Below are 27,958 nucleotides of genomic sequence, written 5' to 3'. Positions count from 1 at the left end.
TTGTACACTGAGAGCCTATGCACTGGAGAGAAATTCCTTGTGCGTCCAAGCATACTTGGCCAATAAAGTATTCTATTCTATTCTATTCTATTCTATTCTATTCTATTCTATTCTATTCTATTCTATTCTATTCTATTCTATTCTATTCTATTCTATTCTATTCTATTCTATTCTATTCTATTCTATTCCTATTCCATTCAGGGTGAAGTTTCGTTCTCCAAGCTTGTGGGTTGGTTTCCGAATGTTTCATTACCAGGCTGGGTAATATCTTCCTTCAGTGGAGTTTAGGGGGTGTCAGTTAGAACACTGACATTGAGATCCCCTAAACTCTGCTGAAGATGTTACCCAGTCTGGTAACGAAACGTTCAGAAACCAACCCGCAAGCCCGGAGAATGAACCTTCACCTTTATCCTATACCCGAGCTACAAATATTTGCCACGATTGCATTCCATTTCATTCTTTGGCTGTTTCTCCTTTCCTCTGACATACAAACCCATAAATGCCCCCCCATAAACGCCACAGGACAACATAGCCCCAGAGCTGCCTTAGTGTTTCCAATATTTCCTAGCTACAATTGTACCCTAACCTGTACTGAATTCATCTAAGCATATGTCATTATCTCTCTGCCTATAAGAGAGGAGCTTGGACACAGGTGAAAGCAAGTAAAGAGAGCTAAGGAAACAGATTTCCTTCTCTTCTTGTTCACGCTTTTGTAAAATTCACATCGACGTAAGTCTGAAGGTTTACTGCTTGTTTAAAAAGATTTGACTGCTGGCATTTAATTGCCTTGGAGCTTAGCAATTCTCCTTAACTAGGGCTTTCCTGAAGGGCTGGCATACAACTCAACTTTGCCCACCATCCCCTCGGATTTGAATCTGAATTCTGGGTAACAAAGAAAAGCAAGACTGTGCTTACATGTTTGTATTAGCTGTAGATGTCAGCCATTCTCCAGCCAAGCCAACGATATCAAGCCCTGTAGAAAGCTGGTTGAAAAAGCGAGGATGACCTAGAAAAAAAAATACAGCAGCTTGAATATCATAGCTATCAGTCCATCCATATTTATATCCGTTATAGAGAAAATAGAGAAGGGAAAGGAGGGAAGGGACAAATAATTCTACATATTTATCAGCAACATTGTAGAGAAATTATGAGTTCAGAGGACCTTCCTTCTTAACTTTACGACTAGGGAAAAAATACAGTAATTTTTGTATTTTTTTTAGTAGAACCATTCGTTTAGCAACCGTTCAAAATGATAATGGCACTGAAAAAGTGACTTACAGTTAATCCTTGCACTTAACAACCATTCCATCCCCATGGTCACGTGTGATGAAACTTTAGGCACTTGGCAACTGGCATGTATTTACTGCAGTTGCACTAACCCCAGGGCCATGTCATTTGTAACCTTCCCGGCTGGCTTCAACAAGCAAAGTCAATGGAGGAAGCTGGATTCACTTAATAACGTGTGACTCACTTTACAACTGCAGCGATTCACTTAATCGTGGCAAGAGTCGCAAAACTGGATGGAATTCACTTAATCGCCTTGTTTAGTAATGGCAGTTCTGATCCCAATTGTGATCCTATACTGTATGTGTGTGTACACACACACACACACACACACACACACGTTCTGTTCACTTTTGCTGTCTTACAAATGGCATTTCATTCCTAGAATTCCACAGCCCACATGGCACAGCACAGCATGCTGGGTTGGAGAATGGCAGGTTGGTGATACCTAATCTAGACAATAAATTAGAAAGTTGGAGGCATAGCTTTGAAACATCCTATCTTTCATTTGAAGGTGACTGAAAGGGAAATAATTCTGTCACAACTGTCGGAGAATGTATTCAGCATCAGTAATGACATTTTGTTTTAACTTCGAGCCCTTCCATTTGAGCTGACTGATTATGTATATGTATAGCAAGTTTTTAGATGAGAGCCAATCCCACGCACGTTATATAGAAAATCCTTTAAAAATATGTTTCCTTGTTTCTTCAAGCTACACCAGACTGATCCATCAAAACAATCTCTGGAGAGTTGGGGAAGTTCTGACAGCAATAGAGACCACCACCACCTCATATCCAGATGGGAACATCCCACAGCTGCTGTTTTGGCGTAGTGTTCTATTGTCTGCTGCCTGCTACTCATTCTGATTTTTCCGTATTAGCTATCATCGGCAGCATTACAGGACTAGCAGTAGATCTCTCTATTTAATGAATATAGTTCTTAAAAATACATTTTTATCTACGTATTTCACGACTCTAATGCAGAATTTATCCATGTACATATAAAATGATTGGTTGCCAAATATGTACTGTATTTAGTCGTGCAATATGAACAGTTTATATTATTGTTTCAGTGGTTGCTTTTATAGTGATTTGCCCGTTAAAGGCATAACCCAACCTGGATTTCACATGATAGCCCTTGCCTGCTACTAATGCGAATCTTATTCTCTTTGTCATTTGGAGATGCCAGGAACTGCCCTTAGCAGCAGGGAGAAAAGAAATCCATCCTTCCTTCCTTCCTTCCTTCCTTCCTTCCTTCCTTCCTTCCTTCCTTCCTTCTGCCTTCCTTCCTTCAGCCTTCCTTCCTTCCTTCCTTCCGCCTTCCTTCCTTCCGCCTTCCTTCCTTCCTTCCTTCCTTCCTTCCTTCCTTCCTTCCTTCCTTCCTTCCTTCTGCCTTCCTTCCTTCCTTCCGCCTTCCTTCCTTCCTTCCTTCCTTCCTTCTGCCTTCCTTCCTTCCTTCCGCCTTCCTTCCTTCCTTCCTTTCTTCCGCCTTCCTTCCTTCCTTCCTTCCTTCCTTCCTTCCTTCCTTCCGCCTTCCTTCCTTCCTTCAGCCTTCCTTCCTTCCTTCCTTCCTTCCTTCCTTCCTTCCTTCCTTCCTTCAGCCTTCCTTCCTTCCTTCCTTCCTTCCTTCCTTCCTTCCTTCAGCCAGCCTTCCTTCCCTTCCTTCCTTCCTTCCTTCCTTCCTTCCTTCCTTCCTTCCTTCCTTCCTTCCTTCCTTCCTTCCTTCCATCTTTTGTCATCTTATTTTGAAAACAAAACATAATCCATTCAAACTTAGTCATACCTAACTTCCATTGAAATAATGTGGAGAATGAAGTCAAACTCATATGTATGAAGAAAAGTCTATTTTGGTATTTGTGCCAGAACAATTATATTAAAACAGTTTATCATACTGAAGACTTCATCCCTATGCACATCTACTAGTAGTAAGCACTTTTGAGACTTAATTCTAAAATAAATTACAGATTGCCCTGTAAATGTGAAATAAGCATGTTATTTGTTTTAAAGTGTTTTGGGGTTTTAAGGATTGATATCAAATACTATCTCGTTATTTTAAATGAAAGAAACATATCCTAGCTTCAACGTTAGAAAACAGATTTAACTTGCAGAGGGATCTAGCTCTGGAGGAAGACAGTAGATCCTTTTCTCATGAAAGTAGTAGTGCCATTTGCCTATATCTTTCTGTTGTTTTGGAGACTGAACAATCTTTTCCAATCTGCTAGATCTCAACTCAAAATAGTCAAAATACCATGCTGGCTGGAGTTCATCCAACACCTCTGCAAAACACCAGCTTAAGTAAGGCTGATTCCAAAGATGATATTTGTAGGCAAAGAGTATATTTAGGATCAGCCTTACTTAAGCTGGCATTTTTCAGAGGTGTAGGACTAAGTCCCATAATCTGTAGAAGAAGCATATTTTGCCAATTTTTATCTGTATATCTGCTAGTTCCTACATTCCAAGGCAGGAACAATGCTAGGAGTGACATATACTGATTTAGTTTTAGTAGCATTTTACACTGTATACCCTTTCTAGCTACTATGCTTAGTACAGTAGCCAAATGTTTGGTGAGTAGCTAGTTGTACAGAATCAGGACGTGCTTGATAAACACTCTTCTCTTATGACATCTCATGTTCACATTTATCATGCCAAATTCCGACTATCTTGTCGTGCTGCAGCAATACATCTGACCAAACTTGGAGAATGATGAAAAGTGATCTCCAATCCAAAGGTTATATTTGTGTTTGTTGTGCCTTGCAGACACTGATTTTTTCTGACAATGATTCAAAGTCCTAGGCAGGAACTCGGTTGCATTTTTCAACAGGCACAAGAATGACATTTGCTTTTTTCCACCAGACCTCATATGAACAGGGTTTTTAAAGGCAAGCTTCTGAAGTATTTTTTTTTATTTTAATTCCATTTATATCCCGCCCTTCTCCGAAGACTCAGGGCGGCTTACAAGCTTAGCAGTAGCCTTCATTCTATGTAAATGCCTGCTTATTAGGGCTTTCACACACACACCCAAGCGGCATTATTACAAAGTCAGCTTATTGCCCCCAACAATCTGGGTCCTCATTTTACCTACCTCGGAAGGATGGAAGGCTGAGTCAACCTTGAGCCTGGTGGGAGTCGAACCTGCACTAATTGCAGACAGCTGGTGTTACTTAAGGAGGCATTAGCCCACTGCGCCACCAAGGCTCTTAATAAAAGTAGTAAAGTAAAGTAAAGTAGTACATTACAGTCTTGCCACCTTCCAGATGTGGATTTACACAGGAACATCTCATCAGAAGATCTATTTGTAGGCCACACTCCAAAGCCAAAAACCTACATACTTGAGAATTCAATCTACCTCAGTTGGAATGTCCCACTCCTACTGCAATCCCAGCAGCAGTAATTACATGGTTAGCATTGACACTTTACTAGAGTCCAGAATGGGACCTGGGCTAACACCATTACATTCTTCAGGCAGAAGGAAGCTGTAGAAATTTAAGAATCTTGCTAATGAAGAAGCAATCTTTAAGTGTAATCGAAATCAGGGTCCCTTAAAAATATTGGACACATTGCGAAAAACCTCCATGGCTTTTTCCTAGTCCCTAGGAGAGCCCCCTTGGTCTTCATAATTACAATGCTGGACAGTTCCCTTGAAAATCAGGGCCGTGTCTCCTACTTTCATCAAACCACCACAGAACTTCGCTGGTCTCTTTGGATGGCCAATTTACCATTCTCTGAGATTGAAAAGCAGGATTAATGGTCCGAGGCAAATTAGAGAGTAAACCAACCAAATATGAGAACCCTTTTCTCTTGCACAAAGGAAAATGTTCTGCTCACAGATAGGAATTTCCCCATTATGCAGTAAGGAATCTCCCTGCTTATAAAGGAATAAGTAAAGGTAAAGGTTCCCCCGCACATGCGTGCTAGTCGTTTCCAACTCTAGGGGCCGGTGCTCATCTCCGTTTCAAAGCCGAAGCCAGCGCTTGTCTGAGGACGTCTCCGTGGTCATGTGGCCGGCATGACTAGACACCAAAGGCGCACGGAACGCTGTTACCTTCCCACTGTAGTGGTCCCTATTTTTCTACTTGCATTTTTACGTGCTTTCGAACTGCTAGGTTGGCAGAAGCTGGGACGAGTAACAGGCGCTCACTCTGTTATGCGGCACTCGGGATTTGACCCGCCAAACTGCCGACCTTCTGATCGACAAGCTCAGCGTCCTAAAGGCTACTGCATGGCAATTAGCAGGGTTTTTAAAAAATAAAAATAAAAATACCATGGTTTTCCTAATGATGTAAAAGTACATCCTTGATTTGCTTTTTAAACCCCCAAACATTTCTTCTGCACAAAGTCCCCCAAAAGAGGCCAAGCTATAGAGATTTCTATAATTGCAGGGCTAGGAGACCTGGATCGTGTATTTCCAACCTTTGTCCCAAGGCAGCTCTTTTAATGAAGCATCCCATACCTATGTGGCAAATTCTTTTTTTTTTCCTTCTCTCCTGTTCTTGCGGGATCAGACTAAAGGTCCATTTCACCCATTCTTTTCGTGAATGGCCAAAGATGCTTCTGGAAGCTTAGAAGGAGGACATAATGGCCACAGTCTTTCTCTGTGGTTTGCCCTCGCCACTTGGTATCCTGAGAGATTACTGCTGAATAGGGAAGATCCTTCATTAGGATTTTTCCTGCATAACTATCCAGAGGAAGAGAGCATTTATTAAATGGAGCAAATGTGTGTCATGCCCCCGAAGGGTGAGCTTAACGATGGCTTAAATAGGCACTGCCAGTTGGGCAGTTTTGGCTGCCTCTCCTCCACTTGGATTTACTGATAATTGAATTTGGATGAAAAAGATCTGCCAAGAATTTCTAGCTCCCCATTGGATTAATACCTTACTGAAATAATATTCAGTAACCCTAGCTCACCACCCCAATTCTTTCGTATAGGAAAAGGAGGAGGTGACTGCTCTCTTAACTGCTAATCTTTGTAAAAAAAAATAAAATAAGTTCCTCTCCAGAGTTTATTAGTAGTTGATTTCTGTTCCCCTTGCAATGTGGATTAAAAGCATTTCAAGCAATCACTTCCCCTTTGAAACAGATTGTTCTTCAAATACTCTTAATTTCTTAAAGAAATCTGAAGTAATTCAAAAATGACTGGAAGCAAGAAATTTCCCTGGGGTAGGATACGTTATAGGTAAAGTTGGAAGTATTAATGACTGAAGAATCCACACCCCGCTTCTTCCCTCCCCACCCCTCTTTTTTGTATGAAATGTCTATGGAACATAAAGACAAAAAAGGACAAATTCATTTATGCCCTCATTTACCTAATGATATTGATCCCTTGGGACACAAGCATCTTGCATTTCATCGGGTAAAAGCAATTAGGATTTTTCATTGTGCCTTTATGTAAGCTGGCTATAGCCAGTGTTGTAAAATGCAAAATATGAGTGACAAATGAATCAGCCAGCAGTCTCCCTATGATAGCAACAAGCAAGGAGCCTTAGCATATGTGTGTACACAGAATACATGCACTGCAGGGTGACTGGCTGGAGTAATAAGTCAATTCTTTAAATGAGAAGAAGGAAATTGAATTTAAAATAAATTTCCTGCTCATGCTTTTTCACATAGGTCTTAAATAAAAGGTCCAAACCTAACCTCTAAATCCATATGATTTACAATTAAATAGAGTCTTATTTACACCGGTTATTTCTTACTTACAACCAGGTTCTTATAAACCCATTTTATATTACAATAGGCCAAATTGATTGGTTGTACTATATTTTTAAAAATATAAAAGATATGCCTTTACAATATTTCCAGTCAGGGTCTGTCTAATGGCCAATTTCCATGAGGTTTTGTAAAGTCAAATATGGGTGTAGAGACACATAGTTGCTTTCTATTCTTTGTCCAACATCCTTTTCACCTTCACTCTCTATTGATCCCACCCATTCTCAAACAGAAATGAGATGCCTACTATCAAAATCAGGTCACTGGTGGATAAACAAGAACAATTCATCTTCATAAAATAGTGAAAATGTTATACTGTACTTAACAGTCTGAAGTATAAATAACCAATTAGGCCACTACCAAAGATGAGAGAGCTTTATTTAATTTAGCAATGATTTCCCCACCATTATGCTAAATTTAAGCCATATTGTGATCTGTTTGGATCTGGTTTAGTCTGTAGGGTAAACTTAACCAATTATGGTTAATTCAATAAACTCTGTTTAAATAAAGTGTGGATTGCATTGGTTGATGCATGTCCGTGCAGCTGGAAAATTTATTGAAAGATTAATTGTAGGGCCCAAACAATAATACTGAGATGCTATCCTATTAACCTATACATTTTTTTTCATAAAAACACCAAATGGTTTTGGCCTTTGCTACTAAAGAATTCAGACAGAGAATTATACATAAAGAAATCTTTTGTTGCTGTTATTTTTGGAAGTAGGAAGAGATTCCTTGAGCCAAGATCAGAGGAAACACGTTCCCTATCACTCTTCTCCCTTCTGTACTATCAGGCTGAGTGGTCAAACTTGACAGACTTATGAGAACAAAAAAAAGTATTTGGGGGAGATTTAATAGACTATTCTGAATCTAATGTAATGAAAATAATATGGTGGCAGAATATGCCAATTTGTTGGCACTAGGAAATCTCTTTTCCCATCGAGCTGTGTGGCTACAGATGTCCAGATTCAGAACCCTTATCTGGATGCTAGGCTGTATTCTGTCATACCAGATTCTTCAGCTGTAAAGATATACTTACAGTTCTTTTTCCATCAAGAAATAAATTAGTTTCTGAAGTAGTCTCCCTACTAGGTATTGACCAGACTGAAACTTGCTTAGGCTGTAATAAAGTTTGTGCATCAGGTACATTCACAAACAGGCAGATAACAAAACTTCTCAACAATCTAATCCTTGGTTTCTCAACCTTGGTAGCTTGAAGGTGTGTGGATCTCAATTCCCAAAATTCATACTGGCTGAGGAATTCTGGGAGTTGAAGTCCACACATCTTCAAGTTCTCAAGGTTGAGAAACGCTGCTCTATATTCTTTACTTCATGAATAACCCAACACAGTCTCTCTCACCTGTCCTCACTCCATATTTCAGAGTGTCTCTGCAGTCCACTAGAATCTGTTCAAGGGATTCTGGATTGTCGGAGAGTTCAAGGTTGAAGCCTTCCATGCCTTCCAGTAACTGATGAGGGTGATGGAAATCCAGCACTTTGGTGGACCTATCAAAGGTCTTCTTCACATAGGTCAGGAGAATATCCACCACTTCCAGAAGGAACTGAACTGTTTGCTCCTCACCATTCTTGGCTGGCAGTAGATCTGAACAAGGGAAGAATAAATAACTAACCCAGTTACGGATGGAAAAGACTCTCCCAGCTCCTCATCTACACTTTATACTCCAATGATAAAATACCCTTCAAAGTAAAATTCTAATTCAAGAAGATGATAAGTCCCACAGATGATGCATAGGTGACATATGGATGACATATCCTTCCCAAGAATTTAATCCTTTCTTTTCCTGTAAGCCCCAATATAATATTTAATGGTTTTAGTTTTCCATGACCATCACCATCACCTTAGGCCAAGAGATGAACCACTCAAAATCTATGACAAACATTATGAGGCTTGTTGTTAATTATATGCATGTATGATATTTATTACTTTTTTTAAAAAATCTAAAAATATTTTCTGCTACTTTTGGTGCACCCTAAGATAATAACAGTTTGGTAGACCAAACTTTCCCTGACTCTTGTTGAATTCCATTCCTGGTCTTAGGTATCGATTTATTTCTTAAGTAAGTTTTTTGTTCTGCTTTCCCCCAAAATAACAAAAATAATAACCCATCCAGTTACTGCCAGAATATGCTTGGAAAACAATTAAGGCTGAAACTGTCAGCATGGTCTATAATCATCCAGTGAATTTTTTTTTGACCACATAAGAATTTGAAGCTGAATAGCTTCAGTCCATCATTTAATCAATGCTCAGCAGTGCCTCTCCTATATACCCATAAATTAATCCAGCAAAATTACTGTAATTTTCATTACCCAATATTCCTATTCTGAACATTAAATATAGATTAGTTAAGCTTCATGCCGCTTAGCTCACACCAGGGGAAATGTGTGGCCCTTTAGATGTTGTTGGATTACAGTCTTTATCATTGGCTATTCTGACATGAAATGCTGGATATGGAATTTAGGAATATCTGATGAGCAGCTCTATTTAAAAGCCTGCTCTCTCTGTTTGGAAGTGAAAGTTGGACTCTAAAGAAGTAAGACAGAAAGAGTATTGATACTTTTGGACTTTGGCACTGGAGATGACTCCTGAGAACACCATAGCTAGCCAAGAAGACAAGCAAATGGAAAAATCAAGAAAAGGCAAGGTTCAAATTATCCTTCTTCCCTGAAATCAAATGTTGCTTGCTAAAGTGTTGCTTTTGGCAAAATTACTAATTTGGCAAGAGGTGACAGCAGCACCATTTTCTACAGTAGGAAAGTACCAAGTAGACTTTTCCCCTTGAAATAAGATTCCCTGGTTCACTATTTTCCTCACTGTACTCAGCCAAAGACAGCCTAGAATCCTGGAGTTGGAAGAACAGAATTTCTGTCACTGAGTGTCTCTGCACTCTGCAGGCATCCAAATTAACCCTTCCTGGACAGATGCTATCTGGCTTCCGCTCGAACACAACAGCCCTTGATCTGTTGCTAGGCAGTTGGTTCTACCATCAGATAATTCTTATGGTTAGGAACTTAGGAGCATTTGATGCAAAACGGCCCATGAAGCTTAGATTGCAATGGATCTGTTTGTTTCTAAAGGTACCAGATCAGATTTTTCCTAAATTGGGTATTTAGAATAGAATAGAGTAGAGTAGAGTAGAGTAGAGTAGAGTAGAGTAGAGTAGAGTAGAGTAGAGTAGGGTAGGGTAGGGTAGGGTAGGGTAGAGTAGAGTAGAGTAGAGTAGAGTAGAGCTGGAAGGGACCTTGGAGGTCTTCTGCTCAAGCAGGAGAACCTATACCATCCCAGACAGTGAATGTCTAGTGTCTTCTTAAAAACCTCCAGTGATGGAGCGCCCACGATTTCTGAAGGCAAGCTGTTCCACTGGTTGATTGTCCTCACTGTCAGGAAGTTTCTCCTTAATTCCAGGTTGCTTCTCTCTTTGATCAGTTTCTTTGACAGGCATATACTTTTGACCATATACCGTGTTCCATTCACAACTAACTCCTTTTCCAAAACAAATCACTTCCTTCTACACGCAGTCAATGAAATTTATTAACTTTAGATATGATATAATTTGTTCCCTGCAGAAACTATATGGTGGCTACAGTCCATTCTGCTTGACTCCACCAAGGAGAAGCCTTGTACCAATGCAGGCTCAGCAGTGCAAGCCCAGAGCTCTTCCTAGTGCAAATCATTTGCAGCCATTCATCGGGATCCATCCTTAGGTGAATTAAAACAATTTCCTCAATCCAGTGCTCTCGAGTTGTGTTGAGCTGCCAATTTCCATAATCTCCTACTATCATCAAGGTTCAAATCTCAGCTTGGAAAAGAGAAGACTAAACTAACAGCAGCATGTCCCTCCAATTTTCTCCTGGATTCTTGGAGCCGTTCTAATCTATATGGGCATCCAGAATCTGGGGATAATCTGCATCTCACTTGGCCTCACCAAGAAGCTACGTCTTAGGTGAGAAACCTCATCTCTAGAAATGACAGAAAATATTTGTAGCTTGGGTGGTAGATGTTGGCGGCGGTTTGTTCTCCGAGCTTGCTATTTAGCTTCTGAACATTTTGTCACTAGGTTAGGTGACATCCTCAGCAGGATTTCGGTTGAAGCTGGTCTGACTGTTTGTATTGGTTTGTGTTTTCACTGTGTGTTATATATCGACGTTTGATATATAAACACAACCTGTTTTCCTTGTCACCTTCTGGGAGGAGGCTTTGTGGTATCCATAGGAGAACATCCAGATTCAGCCACAGTTTCATTCCATACAGCCTTGTGAACTCTCAGGCTTCCTTCTTCCGTTATATATTCAAGATGGACAGTATTTAATATTTATTTGTTATGTATATTTAGGGGTGTGGGTCCATATGTATGTTGTATCTAGTATGTTTAGGTGTGTGTCATGTATGTGTTTCACTTTGAGAGCGGGCAACCAGATTTCATTTTTGATGTGTGCCGTTGTGCCCACAGTAAAAAAATAAAAACCGACAATCAAGGTTATCTTATCTTATCTTATCTTATTTTATCCCTGTTAGGCATATTATATCACCTAGCAAGGGGCTGAGTGAGAAGCAGATAATCTTTTTCCCTTTCCCTTCTGCATCGGAAGCAGGCTCCAAAGATTTCAGCCTGGCTGCCTCTAAGGAAAAAGATACGGCCCAGTCTTCCCCATTTAGGTGAATTCACATTATTTCCAGGCAGTGCCTCATTAACTGAGGATAATGGAGGTTATCACACCACAGAGTGAGAAGGCATCTCCCGAACTATCATATAAGCAATCGTATAACCTAACTGGCTAAAGCCAAAGAGATTTGATTTACAGCTCTTCCCCAGGACTCAGTGAACATCTTCTCCACCAGGCATCTGTAGTGGACACGCTGACCCTGTGGCCAGTTCCATTTGCCTCCCTTCTAGGTTGAAGAAGCCGGAGGCTGATCTCCTCATATCCCTTGGAGGGAAGGCTGCCTTCCCCTTTCCTTTCCCCACATCAGCAGCTGATGGGAGAACCATCTGCCAATCCCAGGAGGGCCATTATTGGTCCTGATGTATGGCTAGGATTGAACTACAGTATCTGTCTGAACTCGTCCCTCCTCAGCTGCCAGCTCTCCAAGCCTGCAGATCTGTTGCCGAGGTTGAAAAAGACAGGAGGCAAAGGAAGAGAAGAGATTCTTTACCGTCCAGGCCTTTGAGCTGATCCTCTGCTTGAGGATCTAGATGAGCCCAAGAGATGACAGCCTGAATCATAGCTGACAGATCGGAGAGAGGCATTGTGTGAGCCATCTCTCTCCCCCCCCCTCTCAGAATGCAAGATGTCAATTTTTGTTTCAGGTACTTTTGAACATGGGTTTATTCCGTTCATGGAACATAGTAAATTTGAGTTCAAAAGCAGCTCCACCCTCACAACCGCCCACACGTGTGCAGGGCTTGCTTTATCATACAGACCCACAGCTGGCAGGTGCAATAGGAGAGGATTGTATCATGAAATAGCAAATCTCTCTCTCTCTGTTGCCCCCTCCCCTGCTCCTTATCCCCCCCCTCTCTCTCCCTCCCTCTCTCTCCCTTTCCCTCTCTCTCTCCCTTCCTCCCTCCTTTCCCCTCGCTCTCCCTCTCTTTCTCTCCCTCACTTTCCCTCTCTCCCTCTCTCCCCCTCTCCCTCCCTCTTTCTCTCCCCTCCCTCTCCCTCTCTTTCTCTCTCTTGCCCTCCCTTTCCCTCTCCCTCCCTCCCTCCCTCCCTCCCTCCTCCCTCCCTCCCTCCCCTCCTTCTACTTCATTATACAGGCTACCACCCATACACACAGAGCTGGGAATAGGCAAGCTTGCCAATGGCAATGACATGTACAGCCTGGTTTCAAAGAATGGCTGTCCTGTTGCCCAAAGCCGAGTAGTCCTAGGGGGATGCTGTGCAGGGACCAGAGAGGGAGATGCCCTGTGGGTGCTGGACTGATCCTCCTGCCTTGGGATTCATCCGACTTCACCATGGACCAATGGTTGGTGAAATGTCTCAGGGTGAACCCATTTGTGCAGGCATCCACAGCTAGCCACAATGGTGCCCAAATTATGGGATCTGCTTTGTGACATCACAGGCAAGCTCCAGCCTTTCCAAGGTGTGCTACAACTTTGCACTCCTAAAAGGAGGCATTGGCAATACCTATTTCATCACTTGCCCTCCTCCCTTCTCCATGGACACCTATGCCCATCTGGTGTGACTTTAGCTAACTGTTTGCTTAAAGGAAAAGAAGAGCCACTTTAACAAAATAACTGCTAAGGGCCATTTTAAACAGCTCTGGAGTTGGGGGGGAACAGAAAGAATGCAAGGTTGGGATTCCCTAATTAAAAAGAAAGTGGGGAACAGTCTTCAGGGATCCGTCTCAATCATTGCTGGTTAGTCTCCGAAAGATTGAAACGAAACAGGCTTCTAACGAAGATGCTGTGCAAAACCACAGCAGCGACAACAACTGAATTAAAAAGACCCTCACCAATTGGTCTTGAATAGGAAAGGATAATCAAAATACCACAGACCGACTAAGTCAGGGACTAAACAACCTGACGATTTTTCAGCTCTTTTGGACTCAGCTCCAGGCAAGATGGGGAAAGGACAGACAACATGGGAGCTGCAGTGCTAAACACCTGTGCTAATCAAAGCCAATGAAAAGTGAGAGAGGGCGAAAGATTTATACGATCTGAAGAGAAACCAGAGTAGCAGCACGGTTACTGGTGGGACAATATTGGAAGAAGGATAGTTTGCCCACTATAGAAGAATGGGTGTTTAAAGTTTTGAATCTTGCAGAAATGTCTAAGATTTCTGCTTACTTGAAAGATCATTCACAGGAAAGATATATTTCAGTTTGGAGGAGATGGATAGATTATATTCAGAACAAATATGGGACTAAAAAGTTCCATTTAGCTTATGAGTAGATTTTAGTGGGATATTGTTATTGGTACTTTGTAGTTATGTTAAAGGGGAGTTAAAGCACATTATGAATTTGGTTAATTGTATATTATGCCTAATTTTTATTTAGAATATGATTATTATAACTCTAATCCTGTATTTAGCTCTGGGAAGTAGGGGGGGAAGTGGGCGGGTTTGGGGTGGGGGGGATTTGGGGATATATTGTAAAATCTTGTTTTTGTAAAACTCTTTAATAAAAAAAAGAAAAGAAAAGTGAGAGAGGAGTTAGCAGAAGCTCTTTGGCTGAGGCAAGCGGAGCGTATCGAGCACTTTAGCGCAGGCGGGAGAGAAGTCTGCCAGAAGAATGGCACGCCCCAGACCCGGGATTACCTCTCCAGTCCGGCACAAGACATCCTGACCAGGGACAGCTCATAAATCAAGCAGGGGAGTAATAAATAACTTGTTGCTTGTTGGATCCTAACAGCTGCACGTAAACCGAGAAGGCGGGAGAGGGAAAGGAAGGGGGGCCTGTCACAAAAGTCTAGTGTTATTATCTCCTGCAGATTAAGAGGATGAGCCTAAAATTAAGCACGGCGAAAGTTTGCTCACCAAATGTACGAATCTTTTTTTTAAAGAGAGAGAATCCGTACAACAGAGCATTTCCCCCACTTTGATATTTCACTTATGAGAGTGGACAGCTAGAAGCCCATAAAGAAGAAGTGAGCCACCCAGAAAACCCCAGAATGGGTGGGGTCTCAGGTTCCCTGTGGTCAGGGCTGGACTTGCGGAAGGAATTTGGGGAATTTTGTTTTGTCTTGAAATTGCACCAGAGGCTGATTATCGTTTTCATGTGTTTCTGCCCATAAAAGGAGGGAGAGCTGGGCAATTAGTTTTCAAGCATCAGGATTGGCCTGGCATCCTTTGATTCTATATCTGTTTGGGGGTTTTGTTGTTGTTATTGAAAAAAAGCTCAAGTTGCATGTCTCCCTGGGACCTTTCTTTTGCGCCGGGCATTTAAAGGTATACTGCTTCTGTAAATGAAGGTTCTATTTAGCTGCGGTGACCAATCCTGGGGTAGGCAAACTCGGCTCTTTTACGACTCATGGACTTCGACTCCGGGAGTTGAAGTCCATGAGTCATAAAAGAGCCGAGGTTGCCTTGGTGGAGCAGTGGGCTAATGCCTCCTTAAGTAACACCAGCTGCCTGCAATTAGTGCAGGTTCGCATCCCACCAGGCTCAAGGTTGACTCAGCCTTCCATCCTTCCCAGGTAGGTAAAATGAGGACCCAGATTGTTGGGGGCAATAAGCTGACTTTGTAATAATGCCACTTGGGGGGGCCCCGAAAGCCCTAATAAGCAGGCATATCCATAGAATGAAGGCTATTGTGCCTTAGATTGTAAGCCGCCCTGAGTCTTCGGAGAAGGGCGGGATATAAATGGGATTAAAATAAAATAAATAAAAAATACCCCCGGACTAATCCTTTAGGAGCATTGGAATAACTCTCCACTTTGAAGCCCAATTGCGGCATAAGCCCTACCCGCTTCCCTTTGCTTGTCCCGGATAACATCCCTTTCGGGCTTCTGAACGGCGAGACACCCTCACCGGACTATCCCTCTAGAGATGACCCAAACTGCACCTATGTTCGGGCTTTGCATAACAGGAGAAGCATTTGGCTAGCTTGCAGGTGGCGTGCCCGGGGCGGGGACAACCCTGAAATGACGCCCAGATGCCAGCAGCAGCAGCAGAGGGACCTCCCAGGATAAGGAAAGCCTCTTCCAGCTGCCTGGCGCCGGGCAAAGTATTACCCACCCCCCAGAGCCCCCACCCCGCCCCTTTCCTAGGAAGGGAAGCCTTGGCGGGTCCGGGGCTTTTGCGAGCGAAGGAAGGGAACGTGGGGACGGGGCAGCGGGCGAGGGCCAGAGCGAGAGGATCGGGACTTTACCCCGGGCGTAGAGGTTGGAGAAGTCGGTCTCGGTCTTCTGGAAGCGGCCTTCCTTCTCGCTGTTCTCGCAAGCCAGCAGGTTCCGGGTGCTCTGCCTTTCCTTGAGCGCGCTCACCAGCCGGCTCTTGTCTTCCAGGCTGTTGTTCCTTTGCAGGAAGCCTGCAGGGTTAGGACAAGAGGGGCAGGTCAGCGGAGACGCCTCGACCGCGCTTCCCATGGTCGACCCTAACCCTAACCCCTGCACCCCTTGGAAAGGGAGACCCGAGCCGCTCCCTCGGGCGCCCAGCTCTGCCCCGCACGCCTCTCGCTCCCCGCCGTCCTGGAGGTGGATTTATAGGGGGAGAGAAGGCGCCCGCAGGCAGGAGAACTCAAGAGACCCCCACGACTGCAGAAAGGCAAGGGGCGGGGGGGGGAGAGGGGAGAGGGGAGGGGAGGACAGCGGAGGATCGCCCATCCCTTCTCGCCTTTGGCTTGGGGGTCATCTTTGGTCACCAAAGGGCACCTTCGGGACGAGGCAGGGTGGCTTTTCGCCCCACAGACTGAAATGGGGAGGGTGTGTGTGTGTGTGTGTGTGTGTGTGTGTGTGTGTGTGCCTTCCGGGCAGTTTTCGGGGAGGGGCAGTCATCAGAGCAAACGCTTTGGGAAAACAAGAACGACGCCTCCTCCAAGCCCCCCCCCCCTCTCCCCCCGCCGGGAGGATTGGGAAGGGCGCAGAACCCAAGACTAATACACGCAGGGTGGGCAGCCTCCTCCAGATGTTGCTGAACTGCACCGTCCCAGAAGTCCAGCATTGGATTTGTAGTTCGGTCACGTGGGAAAGCCACCGGTGACTCGTCCCTCTTTCAAAGAAAGTGCAGAACGCCTCTACACATCTGAGGCCTTAACGGATGCCCACCGTTCTGTGTTTTGAGTGACGTAATCCCAAACATCAGTCTGCGGCCGCGGTCCCCAAACATATGAGACTACAGCGGTTTGTACTCTGTCCTATGATAATGATTCATCACAATCACACACACAAACACACACACACACACATTAAGCCGAACTGAATACAGTGTCCCAGGCTGAATGCAAAGAGAAAGCACGTCGAAAAACGCCAACTTCGAAGTAAGGAAGGAAGAAAAAAAACCTCAAAAAAGGCTTGAGAAAATTAAAATGGAAATATAACTCGCTTTGCATACTTGTTTTCTATCCCCGATCATTCACCAGACCTCGATGAAGCCACGGGAGAAAGTGGGGGAAGGAAGTAAACAGTTCAAAGTTAGACGCACCTTGACCCGGGAGCGTCTTCCTAATAGCAGCATAACGGAGTTGGAAGGCTTCTTGGAGGTCTTCTAGTCCAACCCCCTGCTCAGGCAGGAAACCCTATACCAGGGGTCTTCAAACGTGGCCCTTTTATGACTTGTGGACTTCAACTCCCAGAATTCCTCAGCCAGGACCTCTGCGAGTTGAGGTCCACAAGTCATAAAAGGGCCAAGTTTGAAGACCTGCCTTATACCATTTCGGACAAATGGTTGTCCAGTCTCTTCTTTAAAACACCCTGTGTTGGGGCACTCACAACTTCTGGAGGCAAGACGTTCCACTGATCAATTGTTCTAACTCAGGGGTCTTCAAACTTGGCCCTTTTATGACTTGTGGACTTCAACTCCCAGAATTCCTCAGCCAGCTTTGCTTTGCTGGCTGAGGAATTCTGGGAGTTGAAGTCCACAAGTCATAAAAGGGCCAAGTTTGAAGACCCGTGTTCTAACTGTTGGGAAATCTCTCCTGGGTTCTAGGTTGCTTCTTTCATAGAAGATCACAACATTGTACAGTGGAAGGAAGGATGGTAGATTTGTAGAGTTGGAAGGTACCATAAGGCAGGGGTCTGCAACCTTGACAACTTTAAGACTTGTGGACTTCAGCTATGCTGGCTGAGGAATTCTGGGAGCTGAAGTCCACAAGTTTTAAAGTTGTCAAGGTTGCAGACCCTTGCCATAAGGCTATCTGGCCCAACCCAGGGCAACAACGTGCAGGTAAACCAATCAAATCACACACGAGCGTTCGTTGTCCAGCCTCTTTTTAAAAGCCCCAAGAGGTGGAGGGTCCCACAACCGCCATACCGAGGCCGTTCCACCTGTTGGACAAATCCTACAGTGAGGAAGATCATTTTCCCCTTACTTAATTTCCCTGGGAGCCGCTCTAGCCAGGAAGGCCGGAGAGAGGGAAGAGCCAAGTGGGGAAATGCATTTATTTTTAGGCAGGAGTATTTGTGTGTGTGTGCGTCTGTGTGTGTGTGTGTGTGTCCCAGTCGTCACTGTCTTTAAATCGTTGCCTGACAGCAAGAACTGAACTCCGACATCTCGACCTCTTCTGGCAAGGCTTTCGATAGGGATCGTTTCCTTTCCTTTCCGGAGAAATAAGTGCACCATTTAGCACAAAGGGGCCCGCCCCTCCCTCACGGGCGCAGCCTTATCCAGTCTGGCCGCGTTTATTTTTCCCAAGCCTGGAAGGACCGGGAAGGTCGAGAGCAAGCGGGACCATGTACAGAAAGCAAGTCGGCCTTTACAGATTGGGGTTTTCCTACGCTCTTTTGGAGATGGGACTGGGAGCTTCCAAAGGTTAAGCAGATCTTAACCGATCTTAGGGTTTCCCTTTGAATAAAGCCATTCACTGCCTGGCTGAGAAGACGCTTTCCCCAGAGGAGAGCATCTATTAGCATGGGGAGATGGGGGAGGAGGGAGGGGAGGGAGGGAAGGAAGGAAGGAAGGAAGGAAGGAAGGAAGGAAGGAAGGAAGGAAGGAAGGAAGGAATCCCCTTTGAATCAGCGTTGAACTGTTGATTTTCGTTTTCGTTTTGTGTTTCTTTCCTTCTTTCTTTTTTCTTTCTTTCTTCTTTCTTTCCTTTCTTCTTTCGTTCTTTCCTCTTCTTTCTTTCTTTCCTTTCTTTTCTTCTTTCACCTTCAAATCAGTGTTGACCTCTGTCTCCCTCTCTCTGTCTTTCACCTTTGAATCATTGTTGATCCTTCCTTCCTTCTGAATCGTCTTTCTTTCTTTCTTTCTTTCTTTCTTTCTTTCTTTCTTTCTTTCTTTCTTTTTCTTTTCTTTCTTTCTTTCTTTCTTTCTTTCTTTCTTTCTTTCTTTCTTTCTTTCTTTCTTTCTTTCTTTCTTTCTTTCTTTCTTTCTCTTTGACCTCTCTCTCTTTCTCTCTCTCTTTTTCTCCTTATAATCACTGTTGATTCCTAGCAACTGCCTGGACAAGTCCCTGCAATTTTCTTGATAAGGTTTTTTCTGAAGTGATCTGCCGCTGCCTCCTTCTTAGGATCCAGTGTGAGTTTCTGGCCCAAGGCAACCCAGATAGCCTCATGCTTAAGGAGGACCCAAACAGAGAAGCCGCTGCTTTTCTTGGGATAAGTTCAAGTCTCCTTCTCCAACCTGGCGCCCCTCGGATATACGGTACTGAATCTTCAAAGCCAGCAAGGCCTTTGACCAGGAACACTGCAATTCCAACACAGTCGAGAAAGGCTGATTTGGCAGGTCTGGAAAAGAAATCCACTAGACACGAACTCTGTCTTAACCTACTACGGGAAACGATGGCAACCACGTGGAAGATACTTTCAAGCGTTTGAAATTGCGGGTGTTGCGGGACAGAGTCTTTGAAATGCCAAATGAAGCCAGGTCTTGGAGATGGAACTGCTTTTCACCTGGATGCGAAGCAATTGACCGAAGTAATATGGGAGAAATGAAGGGAGGGAGGAAGGGAGGAATCCAATAGATCAGGGTTCTTCAAACTTAGCCCTTTTATGACTTGTAGACTTCAACTCCCAGAATTCCTCAGCCAGCGTGCCTGGCTGAGGAATTCTGGGAGTTGAAGTCCACAAGTCATAAAAGGGCTAAGTTTGAAGACCCCTGCAATAGATGAACCCCGCCCCCGCGCAAGGGAGATAAAGTGTCGGAGGAAGGGAGGCGCCTCTGCTCACTCTTTTGCCCACCGCGAAGCTTTTGCTGGGGGAGGAAGTGAAAGGAAGGAGAGGCGTGGTCCTTAGAAGCGCTCCCGTCGGCGCTAAGCTCGGCTGCCCACAACAGCAACTCCTGTTCTGAATCAGGTTGTTTTTTCCCCCTCCCCCTCCGTGGTGACGCTTTTCTACCAGCTGGGGCAGCTGATGTAGGAGAAGCGCAGGCCGAGCTGAGAGGCGGAGTTAAGCCTGCCATCAGTTTAGAGCCGTTTTGAGTTCTGTTGACCCTTATCTGGTGCCGATTTAGCATCGAACGTTACTTGAGCAGATTCTTGCGTATTAGGCTTGAGCCTTGGTGGAGCAGTGGGCTAATAATGCCGCTTGGGGTGTGTGTGTGAAAGCCCTAATAAGCAGGCATATACATAGAATGAAGGCTACTGCTAAGCTTGTAAGCTGCCCTGAGTCTTCGGAGAAGGGCGGGATATAAATGGAATTAAAATAAAAAATAAATAAATAAATAAATTTTCTATGCTGCAATCTTATGAATGGCTCTGATTCTTTGCACCTGACAGCTAGGCTGGCAAAATTGTGGCCATTATCCAGGTGTGGTTTTTTTTGTTTTTTGTTTTTAAAAAGGTCCAAGTTAAACTATCACTGCAAAGTCCAGAGTTTTGCTTATTTGAAACGCTGGCCTTTCCCCAAGGTACTAAGGAGACCTGGTTCAGTTCTTGTCTATTTAAGTGATTCTGTGCCACCATCCAAGTAACAGCTTGTGAGGTGGACCAGGTTGGGAAGGAGTGGCCAGGTTTTTCAATCCCTGACTGGTTCAGAATCCTTACAATTACATTTCATGGTTGATGAGATCTGTAGCTCTTCATCCTTTGGTGGGCAAAATTAAGGCTAACCAGACCAAATTCTCTCAACTGTGGGATTCAGACATTCCAGGCTATAATTTTATCATCTGGCTTTAGCCTACCTCAATATGTGAAGCCAGTCAATTGTACCTTACTTATGGACAACCATTTAACCAAGGCAGTAAGGCCTAGCAGTTAGGGTGCTGAGATAAAGAGATCGCATTGTACTCTGTCTTGAATTTCTAAGTAAAAGGTGGAATATCAATCTGATGGCATAAAATAAACAAAAATTGGAATTGGTGTAATGTGTGAAATTAGTTAATAGCTAGGCTCAGACTACGGTATAAGCTTAATCAAAATTAAGCTGGCTTGTTTGGGGTTTGTGTGCTCTCTGAACTTAGCCAGCCCTGATTTATTCAGTAAAACATGGTTATGAAAGCTTGGTGTAGCATATTGAGTTAACACGGCCATTGAATAAGAAGACCAAACTGGACCTTTTCTATTTTCTGTACTAAGCATTAAACACAAAATTTAGCTTATTATTTAGTTAAAAGATGTACAAATTCAGGTGCCATTGTTCAGAATATCAATACAGCCATATCTCCGTATGCCAGGTTAGATATTTATGTTTTATGCCAGGTTAGAGATTATCCTCTTCTGGAATTAAAACAGACCTTCATTAGATGTGAAGGAAAAACTAAGCAGGTCTCCATCTTGAAGCAAAATCTCCCCAACGGATGTTAGAATAGGATATGAATTAAACAATAACTAAGCTTTTAAACTTGTTTAAAACATCAGCTTATGGGACTTGCCATTGCCTACCTCTTCTTCTCTGGAGTTGCAAATCCCATCAGCTTTAGCCAAGAGGGCCTTTGGCCATGGCTACTGGGATTAATGTCAAGGAAACAATACACAGTCTAGCCCTGGGGTAGGCAACCTCGGCTCTTTTATGACTCGTGGACTTCAACTCCCAGAATTCCTGAGCCAGCCATGCTGAAGTTAAAGTCCATGAGTCATAAAAGAGCTGAGGTTGCCTACCCCTGGGCTTGCCCAGAGTTAAGCAGGTCTGCACTGAACTTTAGAAAGCAAATCACTCTTGCTGCCTTCCGCTCTTCAACAAACACCTGACTCCACGAGGCTAACCTTGCCTTGGCTCAGAAGTTAAGCAACTTGAACCTGGTTATTACTTGGATGACCACTAGGAAAAGCCAGACTTGAAGACAAGACACGGATATCAAAAAAACAACTACAAAACAACAACAACATCCTAGAAGATAGCAGTGGGCAACCACTTCAACGCTGTGTGTGTTTGTGTGTGTGTGTGGGAACCCTACATGGATGAGTGATTTGAAAGAGATTTTATCTCTTTTTATCTTCTAGGGATGGGAGATATGCAAGTGACCAAAATATGAGGCTACTTAATTTGGGTTTTCTATCTTTCTTGGCCAGGCTAATTGAAAACCATCACTGAGCTATCTGGTAATTATTTCTTTTCTTCAATGCAACCAGAAAAAAAAAACAGATTTTAAAAGAAAACTGAATTAAACCAAAACTAGAGATTTTGCCCACAGCCAGTTAGGGCTGCCCTCTACTCCTTGTTTAAAGGGGAACCTACTTATTGTCATTCTAGAAACTAAGCCAGGCTTCTATGAAGATGAAACATCAGGAAATCTTCCACTAATACATTAACCAAGTGGCTGCATCTTCATGAGGTTAAAGTAATAAGTACAGATTAGGCAATTACTTTACAATAGATTGCCTATCTATCCCTTTCCTTTCCTTTCCTGGAGGGTAATGAGATTTGATTGGCTTTGTCTCTGTAAAACTCTTTTTTTAAAAAAAAAACACACGAGGGAAAGCAATTTTATTCAAAGCAGGTTTTAAAGGACTTGGAGCCAAGGAGGAAGGAAATAATATTAGCTAATGAGATGCATATTTATAAAATGGCAACTTCTCTCCATGTATAAACTGAGAGAGAAAGGGAGAAATCCTGTGTGCATGGCTCATTTGTTTTAGCTTCAAATGCTGAGCCCTATGAATTAAAAAAGGGGGAGAAAATTGTCCATGATTAAAAAGGAGGTTTTCAATTTGAAACACGAGACAATGCCTCTTTTGGATTATAGAGTCGGATTGCTGAGAAGGCTGGAATAGAACACAGGAAAGAAAAAGGATTTCCTGGCTTCAGTTGATGGCATAGAGATCCTTTTACTCAAATATATTTTGGGGTTCTCTCTGAGACAGCCAATACTTTGTACGCTGAATGAAAAGTAGGTTTTCTTAAAGCCTGTGGAATGAATTTCTGAATCACCATCCTCTAACCACATTTAGACAATATTTTTAATAGGCCACCGGGTTTACAAAAGAATCACAAGCATTTGAGTTTCCAAGAGCTCATGGGGAAAAAAGTCAGAAGAGGAGGCTGTACTAGCAAGCTGCATCTGCACCAAAGTAAAATCTTAGCTGGATTGCTGGGAAAGTCTGCAAATAAATAATTTGGCTTTCTTGGAGGGTTTCACACAAAGTGCTAAATCAAAAACCCGGATTTTGACATACAGTTGCCGCACTCATGAAGGTTACATCAGAACAAATAAACAGGCCATATTATGACTTAAATGATTCACAGAAAATGTTAGGTATAGATAGTGGCTGGGGTCCCAAAGCCTGAGAAACCATAAACTACTCATTCCTGTTTTCACTTAGTCTAGTAGTTAGTATATCATGCAAACCTAAAGTATAATGCATAGAGTTTTCTACTGTTTTCCTTATTAGCGATTGAGAACACTCCTTCTGTTCCTTACTTTGGGGCCAGGATTTTCCCAAAGACCCATCACTCAGCAGGGGTAATGCCAAGACTCAAGTTCTGAAAACTATATATCACAAAACAGAATTTCTGAGCAGACGCAAAATATTTTCACCTCATCACTACTATATAATCACAGATGCCAATGAGACAAGTTTAGAACAAGAGCACTGATCTCTGATCAAGTCTCTGACAGATTAGATTTGGCCCGCTCATTTTATAAATTAAACCTCCATTTTGAGAAATCTGACAAATATAAAACTTCTTTCTACCATGATCCCACACATACTTTCTTGTTCAATTTCTTTTTCCAAATAGCTTGAATTTATGTCGGATGATTTCATCTTGATTTATTGCAGAAGACCTGAGGTCAATTGCATTCTAAGAGTCAAGGTAAATGTTACAAACCTCAGGGAGCTACCCAGAAGCCTAAATTTCCTTTTCTTTGAAAACTTGTATAGAATTTTGGGATACTCTCTAAAACTTCATTGGAGAAAGCCTTGTGCTACCTAAGGGAGAGCATGGCCAATTAGGAAAGCTATGTAGATGATGTACACTTGATTACTTTCTAATTGGCCAGGCAGGGATTTTTTTAAAAAAACATCCCTGTTCATTTGTCGACTACAAATCAAGAAATGTGTTTCTTGACTCTGGGTTCCTTGGATGGAGATGTAAATGCGAGAGAGAGAGGGAGGGAGGGAGGGAGGGAAGAAGGAAAGAAGGGAGAGAGAGAGAGAGGTTGTAGTGGTGATGGAGGAGAAGATGGTATTTGGTTATGCTTGGGAAAGGCATCATGAGCATAAATTACACCTCAACTCTTGTTTATCTCAAGCAAAAAGAGTCTTTCCTAATCACTGACACATCTGAACAGAAATCAAAATGGACATTATTTTTCTTGTTGGTGTGGGGAAAAAAATGCCCACAAACAGGGGTCAAACAGAAAACTGAAGCATCTGAGCCCATGGTGGATAATACCATTCACATCAAAGGAGGGACATTAAACCGTTGTGTTTCTTCATGCTGATAATTATCTGTTCTTTCCTGGTTTCTTAGGGAGGTGATATTTAATCACTCAAGGGAAACTAGCCTGTTAGTACAATTTGAAAGCTATTTTATTTGGGTTTATTTGCATTTTGAACATCCTCCCTCAATTTTATGTTACCTGAAACAATCCCATTTGCGTAATAGATTTGTTTTTAGGATCGAGCTTGGATTAGTTTTTATTACTGAGTTCGATTATGATGTTTCAAGTGATTTAAACCTCCCCTGAACCACAGAGCTCATAGCCTTTGTCAGTTATCATCCAGTTAAAATATTGCTCAGCCTCCTGAGAAATATTTTGGGGAAGGAGGGGGCACAGAACAATTCCTAACTCTGCTTTCTTTGTGCATTTCTTTAATGTATAAGTAAATCCAGCATGTTTCCTCCCTAAAAATCCAGAGAGGATCGATGTATCTAGATAGTCAGCTTGTTAAAAAAAAGTAAATTGGATTATTCCCAGCAACGTTTACTTTCAACAGAATGTGCTTGTACTTGGATAGAACCACCTCAGTCCTAGAAATGGCTACTCAAAAACTACCCCACTGAAGTCAATTACAGCTCAGCGAACAAGTTTGCATCCAAAGTGACTCGCAGCCCCGCAGCCCCCAAGGGGACCTGCCTTCCTGCTTGTTGAGTCCAAGACCCAGAAGGCTGAAATCCACCGAGATGAAGGGCAGTTGCACAGCTAGAATTCCCCTTGCCTTTTCCAGACCCCCCCCCCCCCTCTCTCTCTCTCTTCCTACTGGAGAACAATAATCTGCCAAGCTTCTAGTTCTCAAGACAAAAATTATTTATATATCAATAACTTGGAAACCTAACCCGAAAGCTGAAAAACAAGGGTAATATTCTGATAGTACTCTAAGTTCGTCAGAGTTCATCGAACATTGGTTTTAAGCGATTGGTTTTAAGTGACCTTCACAGATAGAAAAATGGCAATCAATCACTGCAGTAAATTAAAAACAACAACAACAATAAGCACTCACTCAGATTACTGAACGGGATAGCATTTATCTCCCCCTCCCTCTTCCAAAAGAAAAAAAAGGGGGGGGGAAAGGCAAGGAAAAAATAACGGCGTTGAATATTTCTTAAATTAAAAGTTTTGGTTCCTCCCTGAGCACAATTTTTTTTTTGGTAGTCCGGCCTGCGTTTTCCCAGAATTGCCTCTATGACATAGTTCAGTCCTGGGCGCCTTCAGAATCGGAGCGAGGTTTTTTGCAAAGCCGAAGACCAAGAGTGCAGCTCCGGGACTTGGGGGTTGTTTTTCCTCGTGGAAGCCGGCCCGCGCCTCGCTTGCCTTGAGATGCCGCCCTTCCGGCAGGCTGTCCGGCCCACCGATGGGGCTGGAACGGCGCGCTCCTTCGGTAATGACTTGGGAGGGCAGGACTCAACCCACTGAAAAATCACCCACCTCCGCGTCTCAGCTGCTTGAAGTTTAGGCGGGCCTTTAGGGGGCAAGTTGCAGTGTCCCTTCCCACAGCCCCGAGGAGACCATCTTCCTCTGCGTGGGCAGGGGTCGCCTGCCGCTCTCATTTTGCAAAGCGGCCTCAGGGCGGGAAGCAAAGCAAATCCAGTCCCGAGTCGCCCGAGGACCGTCCAGGGATCTGGCGGAGGCACAAGGGAATCGGAAGAGAGCTGGAAGGTACCTTGGAGGTCTTCTAGTCCAGCCCCCTGCTCTGGATTGGGCGCCCTCGTTTCATTTTTTTTTTTTTAAAACGCGGCGTTGTTTGTCGTGAGAAGTGGCCACTTTCCGCCGGGGATGGACACCCAGCTTTCCAGCGAGACAGCAGGCCTCGCTCCGAGAGTCCCTGGGGCCCCTTCAAGCAGAGCCCCCCTCCCACCAGCTCGCTCCCCAGAAGCACCGGAAAGACATCCTTCCCAAGTCAGACGAGTTGGTCGTCCGGCTGTTGAGACGGGTAATAATCCAGATTGAAAGAAGCTCCTGGTGCCGCCGCCTCGACGGCACTTGTAATTCTTGCATCCAGCTGTGCCCCTTCCCAAGCAGGCAGCGCGCGCGCCTAAGTGGGAGTCCAGCTTCTTGGGCTCGGAGAAGGCACCGCTGGTTTGGAAACTCTTTAATAAGCGTAGCAATCCGAATCAGCGGGATCAATGGAATCTCCCTTCATCTGTTCTGCTGAGCTGGATTAAAATATGGGGAAATGCTGGGCGGCGGCCTGTGTGTGTGTGTGTGTGTGTGTGGTGGGGGGGGGAACCCTCCAGGTAGCACTCTTCAGCCATTGAAGGGACTGGCCGGCAAACGATCTAAACTAAAGCCTACAAAAGGCTATTGGTGAAAGAGAAAGAGGCTGAAGGGCCCCAAGGCAACTTGGACCGATTCCAAATGAGCTCTGTGGGGTTTCTTCGCCCCCTTTCTAACCTACCGAAACTACTTAGGAAGGGAACCTCGATGGCTGCGCTGCTGCTTAGGAGTCTTGAAACCTCTCGGTTTGCCCAGAAACAAATCCGGCCCAAGCTGGAAGGCAAATTTATGTACCGGTAAGTATCCGAAGGAGAAGCGGGCCTAGTCTGGTGAGTTTGGCCCCACCACACGCAGGAAGGTTTCATTCCGAGCAGATACCGGGATGGCCCAGAAGGGCTTCGTAATTTACATCGTTAAACGAAGACACCTGGGGGGGTGTCTCTCTCGCTTTGGCCCGTCCCCCTCTGCAATGGCGGGAAGGAGGCGTCGGAGCGAAATTTCAGCCCGGGCAGAGATAGACGCCACGCAACCCTCTCCGGAATGAATCTCCTGCCTGGAGCGGATGCAATCTGACGGCATTCATATATTCCGCTCCCTTTCCTTCCTCCTCCCGGGCGGCCGGGACGCGGAGTGGCTGCCAGTCCCTATCTCCAGGCGCAGCAGCCTGACGAATGGCCCTTTAATCAGGCCCTCGTTAATCTTCCTCCCTCAGGAGGTCTGTATTTTCCGCGCCGATAAGGTGGAAAACGTTTCAGACAGAGCGCTGCGCCGCAGGGCCCCGCCGCCCTGGCACTTCCAGCCAGGCTCTCCTCCGCCTCGGCCACGCTCCCCATTCCCAGCCGGCGGAGGGCCGTCGGCGGCGCGGGGGCTTCCTGGCGGGGACGGGACCTCGCGAGTTGCCTTGACAAACAAGCAACAGGAGCCGGGAATGACTCCTGGGGGGGGGGGAAATAAAATAAAATCCAGCCCTGTGAAGCCAAACCAGCAGGGCAGCTGCTCGCGCACCTTAAGGCGCGCACACGCCCCTTTCTGCCCCCAACCCAGTTTCCCCACTTGTTCCATCCACCTGGCCCCTCTTTCTGTTTCAAAGACGATTCCCATTTCTATGCTGCGCATAAGCGCCTCCCGCACCCCCCGACTTCCTGCCCATCATCCTCCCCTCGCCATCTTAGCAACTTCTGGGTCGAAAAAATTGTCTGTCTGTCTCCCTCTCTCGCGCGCGCGCGCGCCTGCCCCCCCTCTCTCCCTCCCTCCCTCCCCCTCCCCCTCCCTCTCTCCCCCCCTCCTCTGGCTGCCGTGAAAGCCTCTTTGCAAGT

At 44.4% G+C, this 27,958-nt stretch overlaps 1 protein-coding gene across 1 annotated transcript in view; it reads right to left on the bottom strand.

Annotated features, from left to right (window-relative positions):
* GAD1 (glutamate decarboxylase 1) overlaps window positions 1-27,958 on the bottom strand; it is a gene marked incomplete at its 3' end in the record, with an annotated part of 57,723 nt that overhangs the window by 24,787 nt on the left and 4,978 nt on the right. The window contains exons 3-5 of the mRNA XM_083379502.1: window positions 15,820-15,978; window positions 8,350-8,592; window positions 916-1,006 (exon numbers count right to left, since the gene is read on the bottom strand). Of these exons, the coding sequence (XP_083235628.1) occupies window positions 916-1,006; window positions 8,350-8,592; window positions 15,820-15,978 (493 nt within the window). The remainder of the gene's footprint in view (window positions 1-915; window positions 1,007-8,349; window positions 8,593-15,819; window positions 15,979-27,958) is intronic.

The sequence above is a fragment of the Vipera ursinii genome (assembly GCF_947247035.1).
Source record: "Vipera ursinii genome assembly, chromosome: 1".
Taxonomy (NCBI): Eukaryota; Metazoa; Chordata; class Lepidosauria; order Squamata; family Viperidae; genus Vipera; species Vipera ursinii.
The sequence above is the reverse complement of the archived record's forward strand: the minus strand, read 5'-3'. Positions and strand labels throughout refer to the sequence as shown.